Source organism: Quercus lobata, chromosome 3, assembly GCF_001633185.2.
Source record: "Quercus lobata isolate SW786 chromosome 3, ValleyOak3.0 Primary Assembly, whole genome shotgun sequence".
Taxonomy (NCBI): Eukaryota; Viridiplantae; Streptophyta; class Magnoliopsida; order Fagales; family Fagaceae; genus Quercus; species Quercus lobata.
The window spans coordinates 53115497-53137420 of NC_044906.1; the positions used below are offsets into that span (position 1 = coordinate 53115497).

At 32.1% G+C, this 21924-nt stretch overlaps 2 protein-coding genes and 2 long non-coding RNA genes across 4 annotated transcripts; 2 read left to right on the top strand and 2 right to left on the bottom strand.

Moving 5' to 3' along the window:
* Positions 1-1077: 1077 nt before the first annotated feature.
* LOC115982207 (nuclear transcription factor Y subunit gamma-like) lies at positions 1078-1919 on the top strand. Its single transcript, XM_031104743.1, has one exon. The coding sequence runs from the start codon at positions 1172-1174 to the stop codon at positions 1625-1627; it is 456 nt and encodes a 151-aa protein (XP_030960603.1). The 5' UTR covers positions 1078-1171; the 3' UTR covers positions 1628-1919.
* A 9-nt stretch (positions 1920-1928) lies between these two features.
* LOC115982209 lies at positions 1929-5490 on the top strand. The gene is made up of 3 exons (XR_004089551.1): positions 1929-1983; positions 3264-3510; positions 5011-5490. It is a non-coding gene; the product is annotated as an uncharacterized LOC115982209 (long non-coding RNA).
* A 93-nt stretch (positions 5491-5583) lies between these two features.
* Positions 5584-11026, bottom strand: LOC115982208 (65-kDa microtubule-associated protein 8-like). Its single transcript, XM_031104745.1, has 11 exons — positions 10667-11026; positions 10366-10569; positions 9448-9705; positions 9135-9347; positions 8698-8850; positions 8463-8622; positions 8221-8372; positions 8042-8129; positions 7648-7721; positions 6407-6481; positions 5584-6194 (listed from the first exon to the last, which is right to left on the bottom strand). The coding sequence occupies exons 1-11, from the start codon at positions 10760-10762 to the stop codon at positions 5874-5876; spliced, it is 1794 nt and encodes a 597-aa protein (XP_030960605.1). The 5' UTR covers positions 10763-11026; the 3' UTR covers positions 5584-5873.
* A 2975-nt stretch (positions 11027-14001) lies between these two features.
* LOC115978842 lies at positions 14002-16887 on the bottom strand. Its single transcript, XR_004088885.1, has 3 exons — positions 16752-16887; positions 14607-14716; positions 14002-14468 (listed from the first exon to the last, which is right to left on the bottom strand). It is a non-coding gene; the product is annotated as an uncharacterized LOC115978842 (long non-coding RNA).
* Between the last annotated feature and the right edge of the window lie 5037 nt (positions 16888-21924).

Here is a 21924-nt window from a genome sequence, read left to right on the forward strand (position 1 = left end):
GAAAGCTTTTCTAAGTTTTTTTTATCCAATTCTTCCTAATTGATGAAAAATTTGGTTCAAACATTGTCGAACACTTTGAAGGTGCAAATAATATAGGCTTCCAACATAATCTTTAATTAATAAACAAAAAAGCATGACACCATAAGAGAAAACATAAGATAACATATAGTGCATATACCTTAAGGTAAAACTTAAGGTTATATAATCTAAAATAATATAGAATATAGCATATTTGAACCACACAAAAAGTTAGCAAACTTACTACAATACTTGTAGTTATACTATATATTGTAAAGTACTACTCCATACAAAACAAAAGCAAAAAAAACTAATTCACAAAAAAGAGAAAAAGTAATAGCAAGCGTACCAAAGAAATTGAAGCTTAGGGTTTTCTCTCTTAGTGGAGACGGACAGAGGAGATTGTTTTATGGTTTTCAAAGATTTTGTCTCTTATCTATATATATATATATATAAAAGAGACTCCTGTTAGGACTCTCTCACTATTTAGTTTTAAAAATTAAAATTTTTTTAAATTAAAATGATGATGTGGAAAATTATGGGAGTTTTAAAGGTTTCAGTTTTATATATATATATATATATATATATAGATTAGGAGAAAGAGATTTTAGTTCGTTTATATTTTTGATAATTTAGAAGCCAATATATATATATATATATATATATATTTTGACTGCAGAAGCCAATATTTTTTAATTGGACAAAGTTTGTCTTGATACAGGTATAGAGTTCTAACTCATTAGGTGACTAATTATAAAATTATCCATATATATTATTTAAACAAGTTAGAGAACACGTTACTATTATTAAAATTATATGTAAATGATATTTTCAATTAGCTCAAAACATGTTTAAAACCTTTTTTTTTTTTTTTTTTTGTTTCATTCAAATTCTCTAATTTCTCTTCAGGCGGGAAAAAGCACTTTGTGTGGCGGGGCAAACTATAATATGACTGAAGCACCCTCGCATAAAATTCAGAAACGTTCTTGACAATTGAGGTAATATTCAAGGGTATTCTTGACCAAAAGCAACAAAAGAAGAAAAAGAAATAGATATAGGTTCAATTTCCCGCCAATTCAAAACCCTAAAATCGTTTATCCTTTCCAGTTAATCTCCGTCCTCATTTCCAAAATCGAAGCTTTGCGTTTCATCAATGGCGGAAGAAGAAAACGCATCAATGGCGGAAGAAGAAAACACGGAGGCAATCCAACCCGAACTCCCAATCGGAAGGGTCAAGAAGATCATGAAGCTCGACAATGACATCAACAAAGTGAACTCGGAAGCCCTTTTCCTCGTCACGTGCTCCGCCGAGCTCTTCCTCCAATTCCTGGCCGAGAAATCCGCAGAGATCACAACGGAGAGGAAGCGGAAGATCGTGAAGCTCGAACACATTCGAATCGCCGTCAAGAAGCACCAGCCGACGAGCGATTTCCTCCTCGACTCGCTTCCCATGCCATCTTCACAGCCTTCAGATCGTCCGGCCACCGATCAAAAGCGTTCTGGCTCAGTCTCCGAGAAACCGGTCCCGGCAGGCACACGGCGAATCGATCACATCTTTCATAAGTCGGCAAATGAAGCTCCGATTCTGATCGACAACGACGAGTCGTAGATTCTTTTCGATCGAGTACTTTCAATTATGAATGTTTGAATGTAACTTGCGCATTTTTCCTTTTTTAACTTTTTGTTTACGTTAAGGGAAAGATTAGTGAATTGAGAAATTTTGAGATGTGCCAAATCAAGGTTAATGAATTAATCCAATTATTGTAGTTTATGTATAAATCAAAAAGTAGAAAAGCTAATTGTGCGTAGTTGTGATGGTGAGGTTTGTTTTTCAAATTTAAAGAAAAGATTGTTGCAATTGGGAGGTTATAAATCCGGCGATTTATCAATGTACCTTTTATGTTTTGTAGGCCAAGCATTTACAACTAGCCGGAAAATGGGCATTCAAATTGCCAAAGATTGTGTGTAAGCTACCGATTTTATGTACACTTTCAAATAATGTGCAATTTGTGGGGTCTGCAAATTGTTGCACACAATCAATTATGGGAATTGAACATTTGTTATTTCATTGGTTGATTGCAATGTGTTTATAGCATATTTGATATTGACAATGACTAAATCTTAATTTTCTTTACAATCAAGTCTAATGACAAAAACTTTTATTACTGCTGATGTGACGTGATTTGTACGTTGTGAAAGTGGTGTTAAACGTTGATGGTGGGCTCATGTGAAAGTAATTGTTGGTATGCAGTTTGTTTGTTTGATTGTTGTCACCATCTTTTTTGTATCTCTCAATAACTTTTCTCTTTTTATTTCTTCTCTAGATTATAATTTGTTTTTCTTTTCTCCTTGCTTGTGTTCATGATTTCGATTGTTAGATTGAATTTGTTGATTTTTATGTCATATCACAGGAGACCAGATAGAAGACGTTAATGCAAGGGCATTAGGAAAAGTCTTTCTGAATTTTGTTTGTAGAGGGGATTGTAAAGTTGTAGATAATCACCAAATGGTTTTTGCAATAATTATGTTATTTCAAATGTCTATGATTGTCCTTCAATATATATTTTTTCATTTTTTTCTTTGAGTTTTTTGCTTGGGGAGTTCAACAATTGGTGTCACATTGTAACTGTACATCCATGCTTTGATTTTATGACAGTTACATATGTAGTCATGCTGAGCTTATTAAAATATATGGTTTTATATGCACAAGATTAAGAACTTGTGTTGATGACAATGCTTGGATTAGGCCATTGCATGTATGCTTCATAATGTGATTACTTATTCAGAAAATGTTTTGTGCACTAAGAAATTTGAAAATAAGTTAGGTGGGTTCAAAGAATGATATTTTATATCTGATTTGAGAGCTAAGTTTTGAACTGTGAAAACTAATTAGCAATGGATGCCTGAGATTTTGAGGTTGGTCTGTTGCTTGTAGGATTTTCAAAATAGTCTCCCATTAACCTCCCTGGCTGTGTCATTGCTCCAGCCTCCAGGCTTGGATCACCTGGGATTGACTTCCAGTACGAATATAAAGAAGGTGTAGCTCAAATAAGAATTCTGGTCCTTGCTTATTCTGGGTGTATCTGTATCTGCATCAGTTAAAATCTAGAGGAAGATAGGATAGTTTAAGTTATTAATTTTCATCTTGCATTAGTCACTGAAATTCTGAATCAGAATCTATATCTGTTGTTAGAAGATTTGATCAGATTATCAGTAATCATTTTCTTTTGCTTTTAATGTGGCAGGAAAACGTGGTAACCGAGTTAACCATCTGCAACCTTGTTCCAAACGCTCTGAACAGTGGGAACCAGTTTGTGCCCGGCTGGAATCATTGAACAAGAAGGAGGTGGTCAAATCTAAAGAGATTTCTTACTGGCTGTCTGCAAACCCTAAGGTCAAAGAACAACTGTATTCCCAACATTCTCATTATCACTTGATGCACTAGATCCAGAAATGCCATTCAAAAATTGCAGAAGAGACAAGAAGTAAAAGGTATCAATTACCAACGTTGCTGCACATTTCATGATAATATATTGGTGCGGACACCACATGATGGCAGATCTGTGGAGATTATCTTAATCATTTATGTTATCTTAATTTTGGGTTTTTCTTTAGTATTGGATTAGTATTTGAGATTGTTAGGATTATCGAATTAGTATTTGAGATTGTTTAGGATTTGTTTAGGAGAGTTTATCTTTATCATTGTGATTCCTGGAAGCTATATATAAAGCTCCAGATGGTTTCTTTTGTATTTTACAGACTATTATTATTATTATTGAGATTATTGCAGATATTGCATAGTATTTGTTTGGTGGTGATTCCAAACACCTTAGATGGGAAGCCTAAGGTTCTATGGTAGGACTACTCTAGGTGGGAAGCCTAGGTTGTCCTACATCATATATGTTTACTGTTTAGTAGGAAGATAAGTGCAATAACATGTCATTTTATATAAAAGAGGTCAATTTATAAATGTGCAGTGCTCCTTTAAAGGTAGGAGCTAAAAGCCTAAAATAATCATATTTTGGTTGCTACCTTACTGTTCTTGCATTATATCTGTTGTTTTCTTTGGTCTGTGTGTAATTAATTATTAGTGTGCAGCTTTCAATATAAGCACTTCAGTGAAGGGTAATGACAATGGGGCAGCACTACTTGTTTCAATTCCATGTGTGTTTTTCATATGATGCAATGCAAAATTGTTTTGCTTTTGACTTGGTTTCAAGTAATATATCGTATATATCAGCTCCTGTGCTGCTTTCTATATTACTTGCCCTTTTCTTTAGAGTTTGGGTGCTGTACTTCCCTTTCCCTCTTGTCAGTTTGTATGTGCACAGATGGTGGGATAAGTCCCAGATATGATCTTGCATGCCTGTTTGGTGAACCCCTTGGACCTTGTCTCCTTTCAGCAGAGATGCTAATATGCTACAGCAATAACCTATGCAACCAGGACAGATGCAAATCACTATTATTTCTTAAAGATTAAATTGTTACACAAATTATTGCCATAGCCAAGAAAAGTTTGAAAGTATCATATTGAGACTAGCAGAGTGTAATTCTTGATGGAGCCATAAATGAATTTTATGATGCCAACTGGACTCTGTAAAGTTTGTTTGTGGTACAGTGGTAGTACCACAGACTTTGATCAAGTCTCCTTCAGTTGCACATCTTGTTCAAGTTTTGTCCCCCCTTCCTTGTTTACCTAAAAGAGGAAAAAGAAGAGCTACAACATGGCTCTATTTTATTTTATTTTTATATAGATTGGACATGGTCCACTTAATGCAAGAGCAGTAGCAGATTTATGCTTGTTGGCTGTCCATTGGTGCACATTATATCAATATCGTGTGATGAGGCTTGCCTCATTGGGAGTCTATGTCTCAAGAATCAAGATGCTTATAAGCTTGTTAAGATCTCATGGTAGCAGGATACTAGATTACATTTATGGTGCTATTATTTTTCTTTTTCAAGATCCAAGTTTTAAGATGAATTCTCTTGCAGGAAATTCTTCAAGCAATGTTGGAGGATAGTTGCATATATATAAAATCAAAATGAAGTTCTTCACAAATACAAAATGTAAGTATATAACTGTATAACTGATATACTTTATTTACTTAGTCTTTACTTTATTCACACTGATGCTATTATAAAGAGTACCAGTATAACACAGTTGGAGAGCTGCTTGTCTATTGTCTTCTCAAAGCCTAAATGAATAAAAAATATGGAGTTTAAATGACTTCCTTGCCTTTACAAAGAAATGAAGACTGTACATAATAGCTTTGCTATGGCTGATAAAGAAGGAAGATCAAAGTTCATGTCAAATGCTGCATCTCTTTCTCCCACTTAGGACTGCTGTTGGGATCTTGGGTTCGCTATTGTTTGGTCTAAAAGCTAGGTGCTTGAGAGGGAGCTCTTACTGTGGCATGGTCCTAGAAGAGTGGTGAGCCCCATTGGTTTTTGAAATTTGACATCAAGAAGTGTTTTCATACCATCAACCGATCGTTTAGTTTGATAGCGTGTCTTCACAATCAATTACTGTGAAGATTTAGAGGTTGACAGAACTTAAAAACACAATTTTATTATAATTTTAAACACAAATTTTATTGATACATCTAACTGCAAAATGTACATCAGTTGTACTTGAAGTGAGAATAAAATGGCCCTAAAACTTATTACATTAGCCCTTAGAATCACCTTTTGTCTTGAACTCCTAGACAGGGCAGATAGTTCAGAAAAATAGATAAAATACATGGCAATATTTTGGATTAATTGTCTGCAGGATTTGTTATTTTTTTCAGAAAAGAAACTTTCTCAAATCTCGTCTACCTCATCACGCATGAAGGTCTACAGATCTGACTCAAAATTCAAGGAGATAATGGGCCTGAAAAGGTTGACACCACTGAAGCTGTTTCATCTCTAAGATGAGCAAGGCTTGGTCGAGCAAACATCTTTTCACCTTGTACTTTCCTTCCTTCTTTTATGAACGATATGCCTTGTGTTGCTGAATTAATGCTATTTGATCCCAAGTGTTGAATGCCCAGAGAAACCCTTCTGTTTAAAGGCACAGCATTAGTAAATCCTCCGTTCAGGCTCCCATTTGAAAGACGTCGGCTGCTGGTACCTGGCCTGGACACAAACAAATTCTCTTGCTCAACTACTACTTGGCTTTGTACCTTCTTATTTTCCTGTATGACAAAGACCATATCAGAGAGTAGGTAAGAATATACAGTTCTACTGTGAGTATTGGTACATGCATATATTTAGTGTTTAGAATGTTTTACAGGAGAGCTCCACCATAGAAAGAAGACTGTAATATTTACTTTCAAGAATACATGAACTTGATAAGCAAAAGAATGAAAAACATGAAATTGTGTTTGCATTGCCATATTACACTAACCCTTTGTCTTTGCTTCTCCTCTTCTTTTTCCAGCCTGAACATGTTATACTCTTCTAACATTGCCAGGAGAGGTACCTAAAACAACAGGAGATACCATTTTCAATATGATAGGTTACTTGGTTTACTCAATGAGTCTGGAGATGCACAGTACCAAATGACACAGAAGTTGTACAGTTGGAATTCAAACTGTCAGGCATTAAAAGAACCCAGGAGTTAAGAGTTCCACCGACTTGACATGTTTTCTGCTCAAAATATTTTTAGGTTTTTGGTATCATTTTTTTAATTTAATTTATTACTCCATGTTTCTTGACAAGTATAATTTAGTTTACACTAACGAATCCATGTGTATGAAAGAGTTTGCTTGACATTTTTTTGTAACACGAAAAATTTATGACTAGCAATTACTTTTGAAGTTTTGAAGCATCATAATTGCAGATTTTCTTTGATGTCAAAAATCCTATTTTGTGGTTGGTAAAATTTAATTTACACCAAATGCTCTTCAATGTTGATTATGTAATTGACATTGCTGATAATACACAATGAAGGAAAAAATATTTTTCTTTATTTTTTCTTTTAGATAAGCTAGAATAAAAAGTCGAATGCTTTTGTTTTTATCTGCTTCTAGGGAACCATATGAGTAATGACTTGCAAGATTGATTTCGAAATATGCAGGCCTACACAGGAATATATTAGTAAGTCTTCGCTTAGAATTAAATTCAATTGAGTGTGTGGGTCCCTGCTGTTTGAACATTTTTGTATAGGTATCTAGAGTAATGGGGGTGATATCAATCAAAATAGGGAAAAATTAATGATCACAGGGAGGAAATCTACAAAGAACATTAGTTCTCCTTAGCACAGATTCTGAATCATATTAGAACAGTTTGCCTATGAATCTTGTCTGATGATGCTCTATTTCTATTTATTCTAGAGTTTTCTATATCAGAACTTCTAGCTGATTCTCAATTTTTACCATCTGTGAACTTCTCTGCTCTGTGGTTTCACTGAATAAAAAATGGTGTTTCTTATTTATAGTTTCAACCAACAATTCTTTTAGTATAGGTTATTTACATTGGCCTATTTTGCTTAAAAAATAAGCTGGAGAAAAGAACTTCTGTATCTAGAAAAAGTGAGGCTTTAAAAAGGCTGAACAAAGGGCCAAACAAACAAGCATAGATAAGTGTCATGCAGTGATAAGAAACAATCTTTTATCAGAATGTAGTCATAAGCACCAGAATATCTACCTCATCATACAAGAAAACTTTCTTTCTTTCTTCTTCCCAGCTCTTAGTCTTTACTGTTAGCAAATCTACCAAAGCTGCAGTTAACCATCATGTGAAAACACATAATGTTAAATATATTTATATATTTATCAGAACTCCACATGATATTTCATTTAGTAGCTTTTGATCTTTTTAGTTCAAGGTAAATGTCATACGCTGTCCAAAATAAATTGATGGCTATTTTTATTTCACTAATAGTTTATATTTTATGATCTACTTGGTTAATATTGCATAATATACCATTATTCTGCAAAATTTTAGTTTTCACCTAAAAAAATGTAATATTTCTTGACACGGTTGTCAAATTCTTTCTTCCCATTGGGTGTATAAATTAACATACAGAAACTCTAAACACCTGGGATTTTGTTGACTGTTATTCTGGCACGTTCTGCACGTCTGAGGTTCTTGTGGGCACCTCTGCTGACTGAGTATCGATTCTCATCCTGAAAGCATACATGGATTAACAAACATGTAAAGGAGGTAAAAGGTCAGAGACAACTAATCTCGTTAACCAATGATTATAAAAAAAATAACCCTGTTATATTCTTCCAGCCAGCGCTCCTCATCACGTGCCAACATCCACTTTTCTACCTTCTCCATTATAGCCTTCCTGCTAGAAGCTTCTTCTTTTGCTCTTGATATCTGTTCATCCATGCTCATGAGGAGATCAGCATGGTCAATCTCTCCTATTGTACATTCATGCTAGATTATTAGTTTCTATAGTTTCAAACAACACCACCATATACTAGAAAACAAATACATATCAAGAATCGCACCAGTTTTTATGAGGTTTGTTATGTTATCCATCTCTGATTGTGAAGGAATCTCCATGTGTGATTTATTGCATATCTCCTCCAGCTCATTTTGTTTCTTGTGGAATAACTCTTTCATCTTACTTGATTTTAACTGATCCAGTCTCTTGACTTCAGCTTCAGCCTTGAAACCATTTGAGTTACTATTATGTCTAGTTGTTTCTGATACGTTTGAGTGTCATAAACATTATATACTGACCTGCTGAATTATACTAGGAGTGAGGCTTCCTGGATCTGATACTTCAGACGAGACTAATAATAAATCAGTAACATGGTAGAATGAATGACGCTCTCTGGAGGGTGTGTCCATGAGATTCCACAAGTTTTTCAATGCTCTACCAAGTTGGCGTAGCTACCAAAATATATGAAGAAATAAATCACTATCAGTATATAGCAACTGAAAAAAAATATAAAACAAAGGAAACTGGGGTGCTTAGCATCACTACTATCAAATTTATGTGATTTTACCATCAATTAGGTCAGGTCAGCATTGTGTTTCGAGTTATGTGAAACTCTTTACATTTGTGATTACTCACTTGATAGTCACCAAAGTACCTTGTTTTGCCGAGGCAGGTTGGTACCTCATGCAAATAAGTTCTGATCAAAAAATTAGTAGCACAACAGCTTAAGCATTACCTTCTCAAGCCGCTTTTGCTTTTCTTCCTCCAGAGACTCCACTGTGCTTTTGAGTTTAGCCAAAATACTGTCGCTTATATTTTTTGACATTCCACTCAATTCGTTCAGGCTTGGATGAACTTTGGTTATGATCATTGAGGAATCCATCCCCAGTATTGCAGTCAGGTTGTGGATTTTGCCTATGTATTTTTCTACTCTTTGGAGCCTTTCATTCTTCGAGGTAGACAAAAGAGTAAAAGAATATGAAAATTGATTATTTCAGTTATACTCTGTTCATTGCACAGAACAATTTCTTAATCACTTTTATTTGTACCTTCTCATTACGGAGTCTTTGTAGTTCAATCTGATACTCCTCAAGTTTCTTCAAAGAAAGATCATTCTCGTTCACTATGACAGTTGATGATGAATTATCGTACTCTGATTGACCTGCTATTTCTGCAGAAATTTTCTGAATTTGTCCTTGCACAGCTTGGAATTGGTTCATCCTCTCTTCTTTTCTTAACCGCATCTCCCGCAAAGCTGGTGTGATTGAGTCTAGCTGCTCTTTCAATGTTCCTGTCATCTTTTCTGGCTGTTCAGACAAGAATTAGTTTAGTCCATGCAAGTATAAGTGAGTTGAGATTTTCTGATGTCAAGAGGAGTAGATTCATTGTGTTCGAATATTTCACTCTCATTGTAATAGTCACAATTTGATAGACTCACCCAAAAGCATATTTCTGGCTGGAAGTCAGCCATGACAACATTGTCGGGCCTACTTATTGGGCCATTCCTTATAATGGCAGGAAAAACCTGTGGTCAATTTTCTACTGTGACTAATTTAATGAAATTCTGTTTTCTTTTGAATTATATGAAACCTTTCTAATTAGAAGCTTGAACCTTGTTTCTTTAACTCAATTTAATAAATTGCATTGATATTCTCCAAAAATCACTTGGCTGAAGGATTCCAGAATTGAACACTACATCCTGACTACTTTTCACATCTATGATGTATACCAGTATTCTAATTATACGAGACTTTCTAATTAGAAGTTTGAATCTTGTTTCTTAACTGTATTTAATAAATTGCATTGATATTCTCCAAAAATCACATGACTGAAGGATTCCAGAATTGAACACTACATCCTTTTTTTTTGGAGAAAGTGAACGCTACATCCTGACTACTTTTCACATGCATACCGGTATTCTAATTTATATGCATGCATTTGTGGTTACATGAGTTGATAAGTGGTACCCGTCCAGGGAGAGATCGTTCACCAAGGGACAAAAGAAGATGGGTAAATTCAGCCTCAGCTTCTGCCAACTCCTGATGCAGGTGAGCTCTTGATATATTTGCAGTGTCAACTTTTCTCCTGTAAACCTCTAGACACTCCTGTTCTAAATCTAGCAGAACCTTCTCTCTTTCAAATTGATCTTCTCCAACTTCATCCCATATCATCTGTTTCAAATTTTTGATATAAGAACAGTGAATGAGAAACATTCCAACTATTACTTTTGTACACAAATAATTACGATAAAAAAAAAAAAACTCTTGCCTGCAATTCCTGAAGTAAATATCCACATGAAGTTTCTAGCAATGCAGTGCTTCTCATTCTAATTGTTGTTTGCAGTGAACTTATCTGATGCTCCATTTGATATGGGTGGAGCTCACAGATAGCCAAGCTACTGGTTTGAGAAATTCATTGATATTACAATTGGAATTGAGGGAAAGTGGAGAAAGAGAGAATGATGGGGTGGGAGTGGGAGCTTTGGGTGTGAATTATTGCTTAAAAAACAAGTGTGACAGAGTTAGGTAATGTTGAATCTTTGGGTTCAAGGATCAGTAAGTTCTTTTCATCCTCCAGGTTGTCTTTCCCTCTCCTATTATTTGAATATGAGAAATGAGAAAAAGGTGTATCTTCTTTAGTTTAGTCTCTTTATTCAGAAATTTCTATATATATTTGATAAAAAAAAAAAAATTTCTATATATATATATATATATATGTCATATATCACCCTTTAGCTGAACTTGATTCCGAAGCAACCTATGCCTAGAAATGTAGACAGCTCAATTCATGCTTTCGGCAACTAATATCTATTATACCCTCAAGAATGGGCCACCGTGAGAATCTGGACCATACGGTGTGATGCCCTAATCTTGATGTCCAGTAATGACATTTGATTGCAAGACTTTCACTTGAATTTGGCTTGATTGGATTTTTTTTTTTTTTTTGGTTGAAAAAATGGCTTGATCGGATTTGATTTGCTGATTGAGAACCATACGTTTAGATTGGCAATATGTACAAGCTACTCAATATAAGCCAATAAAGCCATTAGCCAGACAAAATTTTGATAGGTAAAATACTTCTTTCTATATAGGTGGATTTTTTTTTACTGATTTTTTAGTGTTGAGGTAAGATTTCATTGGCATCAATAACACGTCATTTAGAGGACTTTATACTGTAGCAGTTTCAACACCCCACCTTGTACACCTTTCTGATAAACTATTTAATAAAATAAATTGAAGTCAATCTTGATAGGGAAGACTGAATTTAGGTGTGGAGAGATAGAGATACCAGGAGTGTTAAGGACATATTAATGGCATAAAGATGGAACTGAAACTGACTGGGGCTTTATATTTTTAATAACTTTGTCAAGAAAAAAAAGGAAGAGTGAGATCTAGAAGTTGTGGAACAATATGCAAACCAAGGCTTGCAATTTAAGAATTTTAAGTACAACAATCGGTGGGGTCTCAATATTTTGGGACATTGGATTATCCTAATATGTGAAGTGTGAACTATCTTTTAAAGGTGCCACTACAACAAAAATAGTTTACATATATTATGCTTCAACGATCAAGAAAGGCAGTCTCACCCACCACAGAAGAATTGATGTATGAATGACTTTGAGATATCATGTTGGTGATACTTCCTCCACTAGCGATTTCTTTCCTTCGACTTATTATTATAATTATCGATCAGAATCCACTACGAAGTTGATGAATGGATTTGTAAATTGATTGTGGGCCTCGTCTAACATCATAAACACAGTGTTTGTTCGAGTTGCAGAGTGACCATATAGACCCCAACATTACAAAAATTCATCTGGAAAATTCATATGAAACTGACAGCCTTCTATAAAACTTTTATTTTTATTTTTTATGGGTTCTACTATTTTGCGTTGAACAATCCAGCATTTTTATCCTAGTTCTAAAATATCATCATAGCTTTATTATTTTAATATACATGTGATAATATCTTCCTCTAATATTAAGGGGCAATGATAAAATATAAAGAGGGTGAAGATAGTAACTGCCTTTAATATTCTATTATTATTGGTGAAAAAAGCAATATTCAACACAAACGATCTTATCCTAGATAATAATAAAAAATTAAAAACCAATTTTTGACATAAGAAAAATTGGTTCAGAGTGTTTAATTTGTAAAGATTACTGTTATTTCCACAAACTCATAGTGACACATGATGTAGAAAGTTTGATTTTTACCCTTATTATTACATTCAAAATGTCAAATTAATACTTAAATTTCAATGATGAGAATTAAATATGATAAAGACAAAGTTTTTAAAAGACCCTTATGTTATTTTTTTTTTCTTATACTGTTGGATAGTTACAATAATGGGAATAGTGGGAGGAATAAATATTGGACTTCTTTTTTGGAAAAACTTAAAAAGTCACTTAAGTTACAAGGCTCTTGGCCTAGCATGTTGTTGTTGCCATTGCCCTGTTCCATGGTTTTACTTACCACACTCAAATAATTTAACTTGTGGTACAGTTGCCAATTACTTAACCCTATACGAAGATTGGCAAGGTATCCACATAGTAAGCTCGAATTTGAAACTTGTTAGAGACAAAGTCACCTATAAGGTTAAAAAATAAAAATAAAAATAACTCTTAGGGTACGTTTGGTACACTGAATGTGGATTATAACAGGAATGATAATTTTTATTACTAGGAATAAAATGCGTTGTAATGGAATAACTAAACCTATTCATTAGTTTGGTTGCGAGTTGTAATATTAGAATAAAACTTATAATCTATTTTAGGAAAAATCTCATTCATACAATTATATTTCCTAGAAAATAATATATTTTAAATTTTAGAGAGATGAGTTATTTTTTTATGATTTTTTTATTTTCATAATTGTTAGGTGGATATGGAAAGTTTATTTATTTGGAAATATATAAATGTTAGAAATTATTACATCTACTAAGGAATAACTATTACAACCCTTTTAGAGAGGAATAGTTATTCCTCATTTTAAAGAATAACTATTCATAAGGAATGACTATTCCCTGTAATAAAAATATAACCAAACTATTGAATAGTTAAACTATAAGAATAACTATTACACTAGTCGCTAACCCGTGCGATGTACGGGAAAACTATTGAAAATAGGATTTTAAAAAGAGAATTTTATTAATTTTAGTTTATATCAAATATTTATTTATGGTAGTTTAAAATATTATTTCAAATCTTCATTTCATTTTATTTTAGTTGGAATAACTTATATAATTAAATGAAATGCTTATAAATAAGAGATGACATTAATAATATACTATATATAGTTAGTGATTATTCAAGATATCATTCAAATATGACAATTTTTTGGTTTTTAAAAAAGAACAATATTAATGCATTTAAACACAAAATACTATATTGTCCAATAGATATTACAACTTAAAAATTAAAACATGAGTAGTGATTTTTAATGGATTGGGGTAATAGCACAACTTTTAATAGAAAAAAAAAATTTTGATTTAAAATTTTTTGGAGTATCACTATAGTAAAAATGCCGAAAGGAAGCAAGAAATTCTACTGAAAAATGCTACAAATACATTTGGTTTTTTTTTTTTTTTTTCAATGAGTAGGTACATTACTGTTTAGTAGAGTCTTAATACATGGGGGATGCTCCTCCATCCAATACATCATTGTCTAGCAAACCCAGCCAGTTCTTTGCTTCAAATGCTATCTTCTCTGTTGGTCCGTTTGTTCAAGGAAAGCCACAAGAGAAAAATATATTCCTAATAGAAGAACCAACTACCAAGTAGTCTAACATCATTAAGGATGTGGCCAATGCTCAAATTGGTAGGTCAAGCTGACTTTACTTCATCTACTGGACTATTAAATTCACACTCTATCTCTACTGCTTGAAGCCCCAAATCCATAGAGGCCATGTACACCTTTCAACAGGCTATCTAGACTGATTATTTCTCTAAGCTTCCATATATTCCACAGCAAGTGTACAGGTTGTTTGCACCAAATCCACTACTAACTTCAAAGTTTCATCCACATGCCTTTGGTTTCGATTTGACCATAATAGCCAACCTCCACCGCAACTAATACAATCAACTGGATTGGTTAAAACAATTATCAAATACTGGGAGTATAAAAATACAATCAACTGGATTGGTTAAAACAATATATCACATACTGGGAATATAAAAATACAAAACTTGGTATTATGTATATGATACCGTTGAAAGATTTAAATATCATTGCAAGCTTCCTGAATTCCACCCATCACAAAAGCCACGGCTTACATCAAATTGGCCTTTGAAATCTTGATCTCCTTCATCCTTGGAACCTGGAAAATCAAATTTCTGGACTAATTGAAAATTTGTAAATATTTCCAACTATCATCTAACGATGAAATTATTATATCTTTTCAAGAATAAAAAGGAAAACAAAGACCAAACGTTCTATGTAGCAAATTTGAAACCTATCACCAAGAAAAAGAATTAAACCTATTGGAAATTCATTAATTGGTACCAATGCAAGTAATTGGTACGCTAAAATATATTGATGAGTAGATAATGGTCACGATGAGAGAATAAAACTTTATAGGAAAAAAATAATATGAATAAATTACTTGTGTATGCTTTGAAGCTACTACCATCTCTATCAAATTTTGAGGAGAAAAATAGAATGAAATATATTAATAAAAATAATATATAAATTTTATTATTGATGCAACGATTTCTCTAATGTTAAAGTGAAAAAATAATATTCACTCTCACAACAACTCAAAACATTTACTTAATATATTATATCATCCATACCATCCAGCTACCACTTCCATTCCGGGTGATCATCTCTAACCACCCTCTAAAATTTTGTGGTTGCCTATGTTTCTTGCCCAACACAAAATTCTGCTCCCTACCTTTAAACAAAACTTCACAACTTCGCAAATAATTCTTGTCACATTTAGAGATCTCAAACCAACCATTTTCATTGTAGAAACCAAAATACACACTCAATAGTTCCACCACTATAAATTATACAACAAATTGAGCTATAGCAAATATTGGTAACACAAAATCTCATAAAGGATTTAAAAGTATATTCCAAGAGGAAAAAAACAACAAATTTTTAATACAAATAGTTAGAGTCTACCTTTTAATTTGGAGTATGTACATGTTTTCTTAAAGAATATAATCATGTGAAACTTGAAAGCAAGTTCAAAGAATAGGTGCAGTACATAAAAGCCAGTCATACATTTAAGTTGGAGAAAAAAAATCCATCCTGGTTCAATTGAAAAAGCATAAAAAAAAATGACAGTCATGTTTTTACATCACACAAAAAATGACATTGAGAAAATAAGGCCAACAAATACATCTCACCCTGATTAAATCAACAACACATCATCACATTCCCTACTTATCTTTCTCCTTACCACTCTCCATGTATTATGACTTCTAGAACAACAACAAAAAATCACTTACAAATTTTATCAAATGGCTTGTGTACATGTAAGAAAAAAAAAAAAAAAAACTTAATGAAAAGAGAGAATTTTAAAAAGAAAAGAGAGTACCATGTTGCAGCAACACTAGCATCAATATAACCAAGGGTTATTTTTTCTCTCAAGAAAAGAGAGTACCATGTTGCAGCAACACCAGCATCTAAGCATTCTATCAAACACATGTTCAGCAATCTCAAACAACTATACTAACCAACCCCAACCTTCAAAAAAAATTCCCACGAAATCCAAAATAGTGGCAGCCCCAACATAACATTCCATAGGCTATCATATAATAAGATCCAGAGATTATAATAATTTATAAAAAAGGAAAACCAATGTAAATGAAGACGACAGTAACACTATATATCAAACCAAAACAAACCCAAAATTGAAATCAAATAAAAGAATCTCAGGAAACAAAAATCCAATAAAAATTGCATAACCAAAAAAAGGGAAAAAGAAAATCCAAACCAATGTAAAATGAAGATGAGAAAAACACTATATATCAACTAAAACAAACCTAGAATTAAAACCAAATAGAAGTATTCCAAGAAACCAAAAATCCAATAAAAATTGCATACAAAAAAAAGGGAAAAAGAAAATCTAATTACAAAAATTTCGTGATTCTTCTTTGCCATTGATTTGACAACAAAGTAAGAAGGAGAAAACGTGGAAATCTGCAAAGAAAAAAAAATTAAATCCAGAGCAACCCGCAACCCACAACCACAAACCAACAAAATTCCATGAAAACAAAAACAAAAAAACTTAAATCCAGAGCAACCCACAACCACAAACTAACAAAATTCCATGAACAATTGAAGCGGATAGAGAGAGATCAATATATAGAAATTAAGGAGAGTAAAAAACATGTTTTAATTACCTCAAAATAAAACATGATGGGCTGGATTGAGTGATGATGAAGAGGCAAAGAGAAATCGATGTAGTGGCGGTGATCCATGGTGGCGGCGGTGGCGGCGGGAGGATCGAGTTTTGGCATATATTAGAAAACAGAGAGGTTGTGGGGTTTAGACATGAAGGTTGAAGAGGGAGTTGTAACTTGGATTAGGGTTCTAATTTGATAATCTATATATATATATATATATATATATATATTACGTATATATATAACGTTAAGAAGAATTAAAAAAAAGAAGAAAAACAAAAGAAAAAAAAGAAAGAGGTGACGTGAAAGCTGATTGGGGGAGGGGGGTGTGGGGGATTAAATGGATAAATTCTAATATAATAAAACATCAAAAAGAATTAAAAAAAAAAAGTGACGTGGAAAATTGTGGAGCTAACAAAGGCTTCGGTTTTTTTATATATATATAGATTACAGTGCCTATTACAGTCTACCAAACGTGCCATTAGTACACCTATTTTCCTTGTAAAATTTGTCTCTAAATGACTTTTTAGTGAGTATTTATTTATTTACATTTAAATCTTCCCTAAACCATGGATAGTATAGATTTTTTTTTTCTTTTCCAATTCATCCATAAATGATTAATTTGTCTACCAAAAAAGTTATATGGCATATGTTGGTGGTATCCATTGATAGAGTTATAAATTAATTGAGCTATTTATGAACAATTTTAATTTTTTTTTCGTATTTTAATTTTTAAGATATTTAGATCAACATACAATGGAGCTGGAGGTTACTTTGGGATTTTAGGTTCTGTGTCATTGTGTCAAGCCGTATTAATGACAAGACTAAATGTTGAGGCCTCAACATGGCTCTACAAAAAGGTGCAGTACCAATTATTCACCCGAAATGTATAGAAAAAAAAAAAAATTTGAGTGTTAAAATATATTACAGAGAGAGAAGAAAACTCATAGTTTTATCTATTTTCCCCACTTTAACTAAAGTAATTAACTGAGCATGCACTAATTAACTCTTTTTATACATAAAATAAATATCTAATTTTATTATATAGGGAAGAGACGAAGATGCTAATTTCCCTGTGGATAAATACTCTGAGCAAACACGGACAATGAGTGAAATTTTTAGGAAGTCCAATTATAACAATGGAAGAAGCCCTTTCAAATAATAATGAAGCCAAAAGCAAATGTACGATTAGAATAAAATATAGTTCACCCATTAATGATTAATTTGTCTACAAAACAAGTTACAAGTTAATGATTAAATTCATTGAGCTATTTATGAACATTTTTAATTTTGAGTTATTTAGATCAAAATACAATGGAGTTGGAGGTTACTGTTTGGGATTTCAGGTTTTGTGTCACTTTGCCAAGCCTTATTAATGATAAGACTAAAGGTTGAGGCCTCAACGTGGTTCTACATAAGGGTGCAGAACCAATTATTCAGCCAATGTGTACAGAATAAAAAAACCCCAAAAAAAAAAAAAAAATCAAGTGTTAAAATCTATTATAGAGAGAAGAAAATTCATTGTTTTATCTATTTTTCCCACTTTAACTAAAGTAATTAACTTACCACGCACTGTCTCCTTTCATACATAAAAATTTCAGGAAAGAAATTAAAATTCTCTTGTGGATAAGATGTACCTACCTTGAGCAAATAGAGAAAATTAAGGAGAATTTTAGGATGTCCTGTGCTAATGATTATAAACAAATGTATGTTTCTAAAAAAATCAACCATAAACACAAGAATATAAATAAAGATAAACATAGATACAAACATGCTATATATTTTCAATTACACATCCAAACGATGTATTGTTAATTCTTAAGGACTCCTTGAATTGAAGGGAGTCGAGTAGTGCTAGTGATGTCATTGAAAAGTTACATACAACATGTGACTTACAGATTGTTGCAGTCAAGTGTTAGAGTCTCGTAAAGAAGCCTCCAAGCTGCTAGCGATGTGTATATATTCGGTAACCTTGTGACTTACGGGTTACTAGAGTATTATACTATTATTGTTACTATTAAGTTTTTCTTTTTGGGGCAATGAACGCCAATTGTTCACATATGAAACATTCATATTTTTTGTGCTTATAGTCATATTTACTATTTTATTTAGTGTAGTAAAAAACATTTCCCATTTTTTGAATGAATACGATGAAAACTGTACAAAAAGTCTACCATTCATGTCGTTAAAAAGAAATACAAATTTTTGTGTATGAGTTAAAAAGTTCATGAAGTTAGCTCTACTATTGTTTTCCTCCATTTTGTAATCAGTCTTCTAAAAAAAAATTGTATATTGTTAATGAGGGTTAATTTACTAAAATAAAAATGGCATATCAAATGAGACCATTTCCTAGGAGGTTTTATTTCTTTCAATCATGAAGGGCTTGTCTTGTAGATGTTTGAACAAAGATTTCATTTATTTTTTTTTTTTTTAAGGGAAGATAGTCTTGATTGTATCTTTAAGACATTCTCCCCTCTCCCCATGTGTGTGTGTTAAAATATTTAGTATTCTTAAAAAAAAAAAAAAAAAAAATCAAATATACATTAAAAAAGAAACTCTATTCACAAGTTACATCAGATATGTTGGTGGTACTCAATGATAATATTATAAATGAATTGAGCTATTTATGAACAATTTTGGCTTGATTTGAGAGAAAACTTGTTTATATTCATTTATTTAGCAAATGAGCCAAATTCAAGTTCAAGCTTATACTCGATTACAAAACAAGTTAAGCTCAAACATAATAATGCATGAATGAACAAGCTAGTGAGTATAAGACTTGATTTATAATATTATTTGCATGCATGTCCATATATAAAATATACTTATATAGACTTTTTTTTAGATAAATACTTATATAAACTTGAGATTGAACTATGTAAATAAGTAAATAAGTTCATTACATATAAAAAAAATTTATCATTCTAAAAAAAAAAAAAATCATATTATTATTTGTAAATCATTGATGATATAAATAATCCAATTTTTTCTAAAGTTATATATAATTTATAACAATACTAGGTTGGTGAGTCTGTTTTTATAAGTTCATTGAAAATTATTTTATCTAATTAACTCAAATGATATAATTTCAACAATAATTTAGTTATAAGTTATTAGCATAAATTTGTGAAGATGAGATAACAAGTCATTCAAGAAGCACATCATTTACTGCAATTATCTTATGCGGGAATTTGGAACAAGTTGGTTGTCACTTTCACATGGATCTTCTCTACTCAAAATAAGTTGTGGTCCTCGATTTTCTCATAAAGAATACTGGTCTTGGTGTTTATTATATATAGGGAAAGAATAAGTTAATCAATTTGTTCGTGATCTAGTACAAGTTTGTTCAACAAGAAAATAAATGAATATTTAATGTGCCATCTAACTTGGTGATGTGCTTGAACTAAACTCATGGTTGAAACAAAATTAAATTAGCAAAGCATGAACTTTTAATATTTTGTTTAGCTTAGTTTGTTTATCCAAAAGACGAGTAGGTCAAATCAATGGTCTATAATACTTTGTTTATCCAAAAGATGAGTGTCCTGAATCAATGATCTATAACCATTCCTAAAGTAAAACTCATAAAGTTAACCTTCACCTATTACGTGATTGCTTGCTTTTATATTGTTTGAGGCTAAGATTGTGTTTGGTTTGATGGAAATTAATTTTCGGAAAATATTTATGCATTTATGGGTGTTTGGGGCGATGAAAAATGTTGGTCTACTGGATTCCTGGAAGTTATTTTTCGGTTGACGTAAAGTACACACTTATAGTGGAAATTAGTTTATAGTGGAAATTAGTTTACACTTTCATTTTTCATAAACTATTTTTGGCCTCACCAAAAACTTATCAACTGAACCTCCACCCCCCATTGTTTGCCACCCAACCACCACACCACACTAACCTCCCCAGTCTCTGGTGGCCAATCATCTCCACGACTGTCGGTCCCCCAATCACGATTATTGTCATTATTATTATTATTATTATTATTATTAATCTAAAATTTTCATTTTTTTTTATTATGTATGTGCTTAGGAGATGAGAAGATGTGAGAAAAATATGCTTCCATAGCATTTTCAGGAGCACAATCAAATATTTGAAAATAATTTTTTTTTCCAGAAAATATTTTCCTTTTAACCAAACACAACCTTAGAGGAAATCATAATATTATCTACAAGGGGTCAAAACATGGACTAAAAATTTCAAATTCAAGAATAAAAATACATTAAGATTTAAATCTAAATTAATACATAAAAATTCAAACTAGTATTTATTCATTATTCAAATAATACAAACAAAAACATACAAAATAATTGTTTCTTAATTCATTTTGATTTAATCATTTGAGTAATATTACGTTCATAACATTTGTACAACAAATCCTAAATGGCAAGCAATTACTGGTTTGAATCTGAGATCACCACTGACCTCATTTTTTAACCCACTAATCACAACTTGCCATCTAGGATTTGTTGTGAAATTATTGTGGATGTAGTATTACTTTAGTAATTTACCAAAATTGGAATTTGACATTTCTTAAAAAAATTGAAAATCACCTATATGGTTATTTACAAGATTTCAAATTAATTCTCTTTTAAATGTACAAAATAAAGAGTCTCTTAGAAAATAGGCTAAAATGCAAATGACACTTTCTAAGTTTGATTGGAATTCATTTCAGTCCTTTAACTTGACTTTCGTTTAACTGAGTCCTCCAAGTTTTCAATTTATTCAATTCAGGCATTCCGTCTAATTTCGTTAAAAAATTGCCATTAGAAAAATATTTTTCTCACATTAAAAAAATCTATAGAATTAAAACAAATATTTCATAGCTTTTTTTTATGTGAGATTAAAAAAAAAAAAATAATTTCATTAGTTAATTGCATACTTAATGAAAAATTTTTGACGAAAACTTGAATTGAAAAACAAGAAACTTAGAGGACTCAATTAAACAAAAGTGAACTAAAATGAAATTTAGTCAAACTTAGAAGGTGCAATTTACATTTTAGCCTAAAAAATAATATTAAACCAATTGGTGTCTTTTTATAATAATGATGGTGAGTTGAATCAAACTCATTTCGTCCATGTGGTTGTCCATGACTAGACCACATCTAAGTCAATTCACGATAAAGAAAATCAAGTAGAAAGTGACACAAGAAATGAATAGGCTACA

Bases quoted from the DNA above. Each gene is read 5' to 3' on its own strand.
- LOC115982207 (XM_031104743.1), top strand. From the start codon at position 1,172: ATGGCGGAAGAAGAAAACGCATCAATGGCGGAAGAAGAAAACACGGAG.
- LOC115982208 (XM_031104745.1), bottom strand. From the start codon at position 10,762: ATGGAGCATCAGATAAGTTCACTGCAAACAACAATTAGAATGAGAAGC. The intron at 8,623-8,697 runs GTCAGTATATAA...AATGGTTTCAAG, and splicing joins CTCCTAGTATAATTCAGCAG to GCTGAAGCTGAAGTCAAGAG. The intron at 8,373-8,462 runs GTGCGATTCTTG...AATGTACAATAG, and splicing joins AACAAACCTCATAAAAACTG to GAGAGATTGACCATGCTGAT.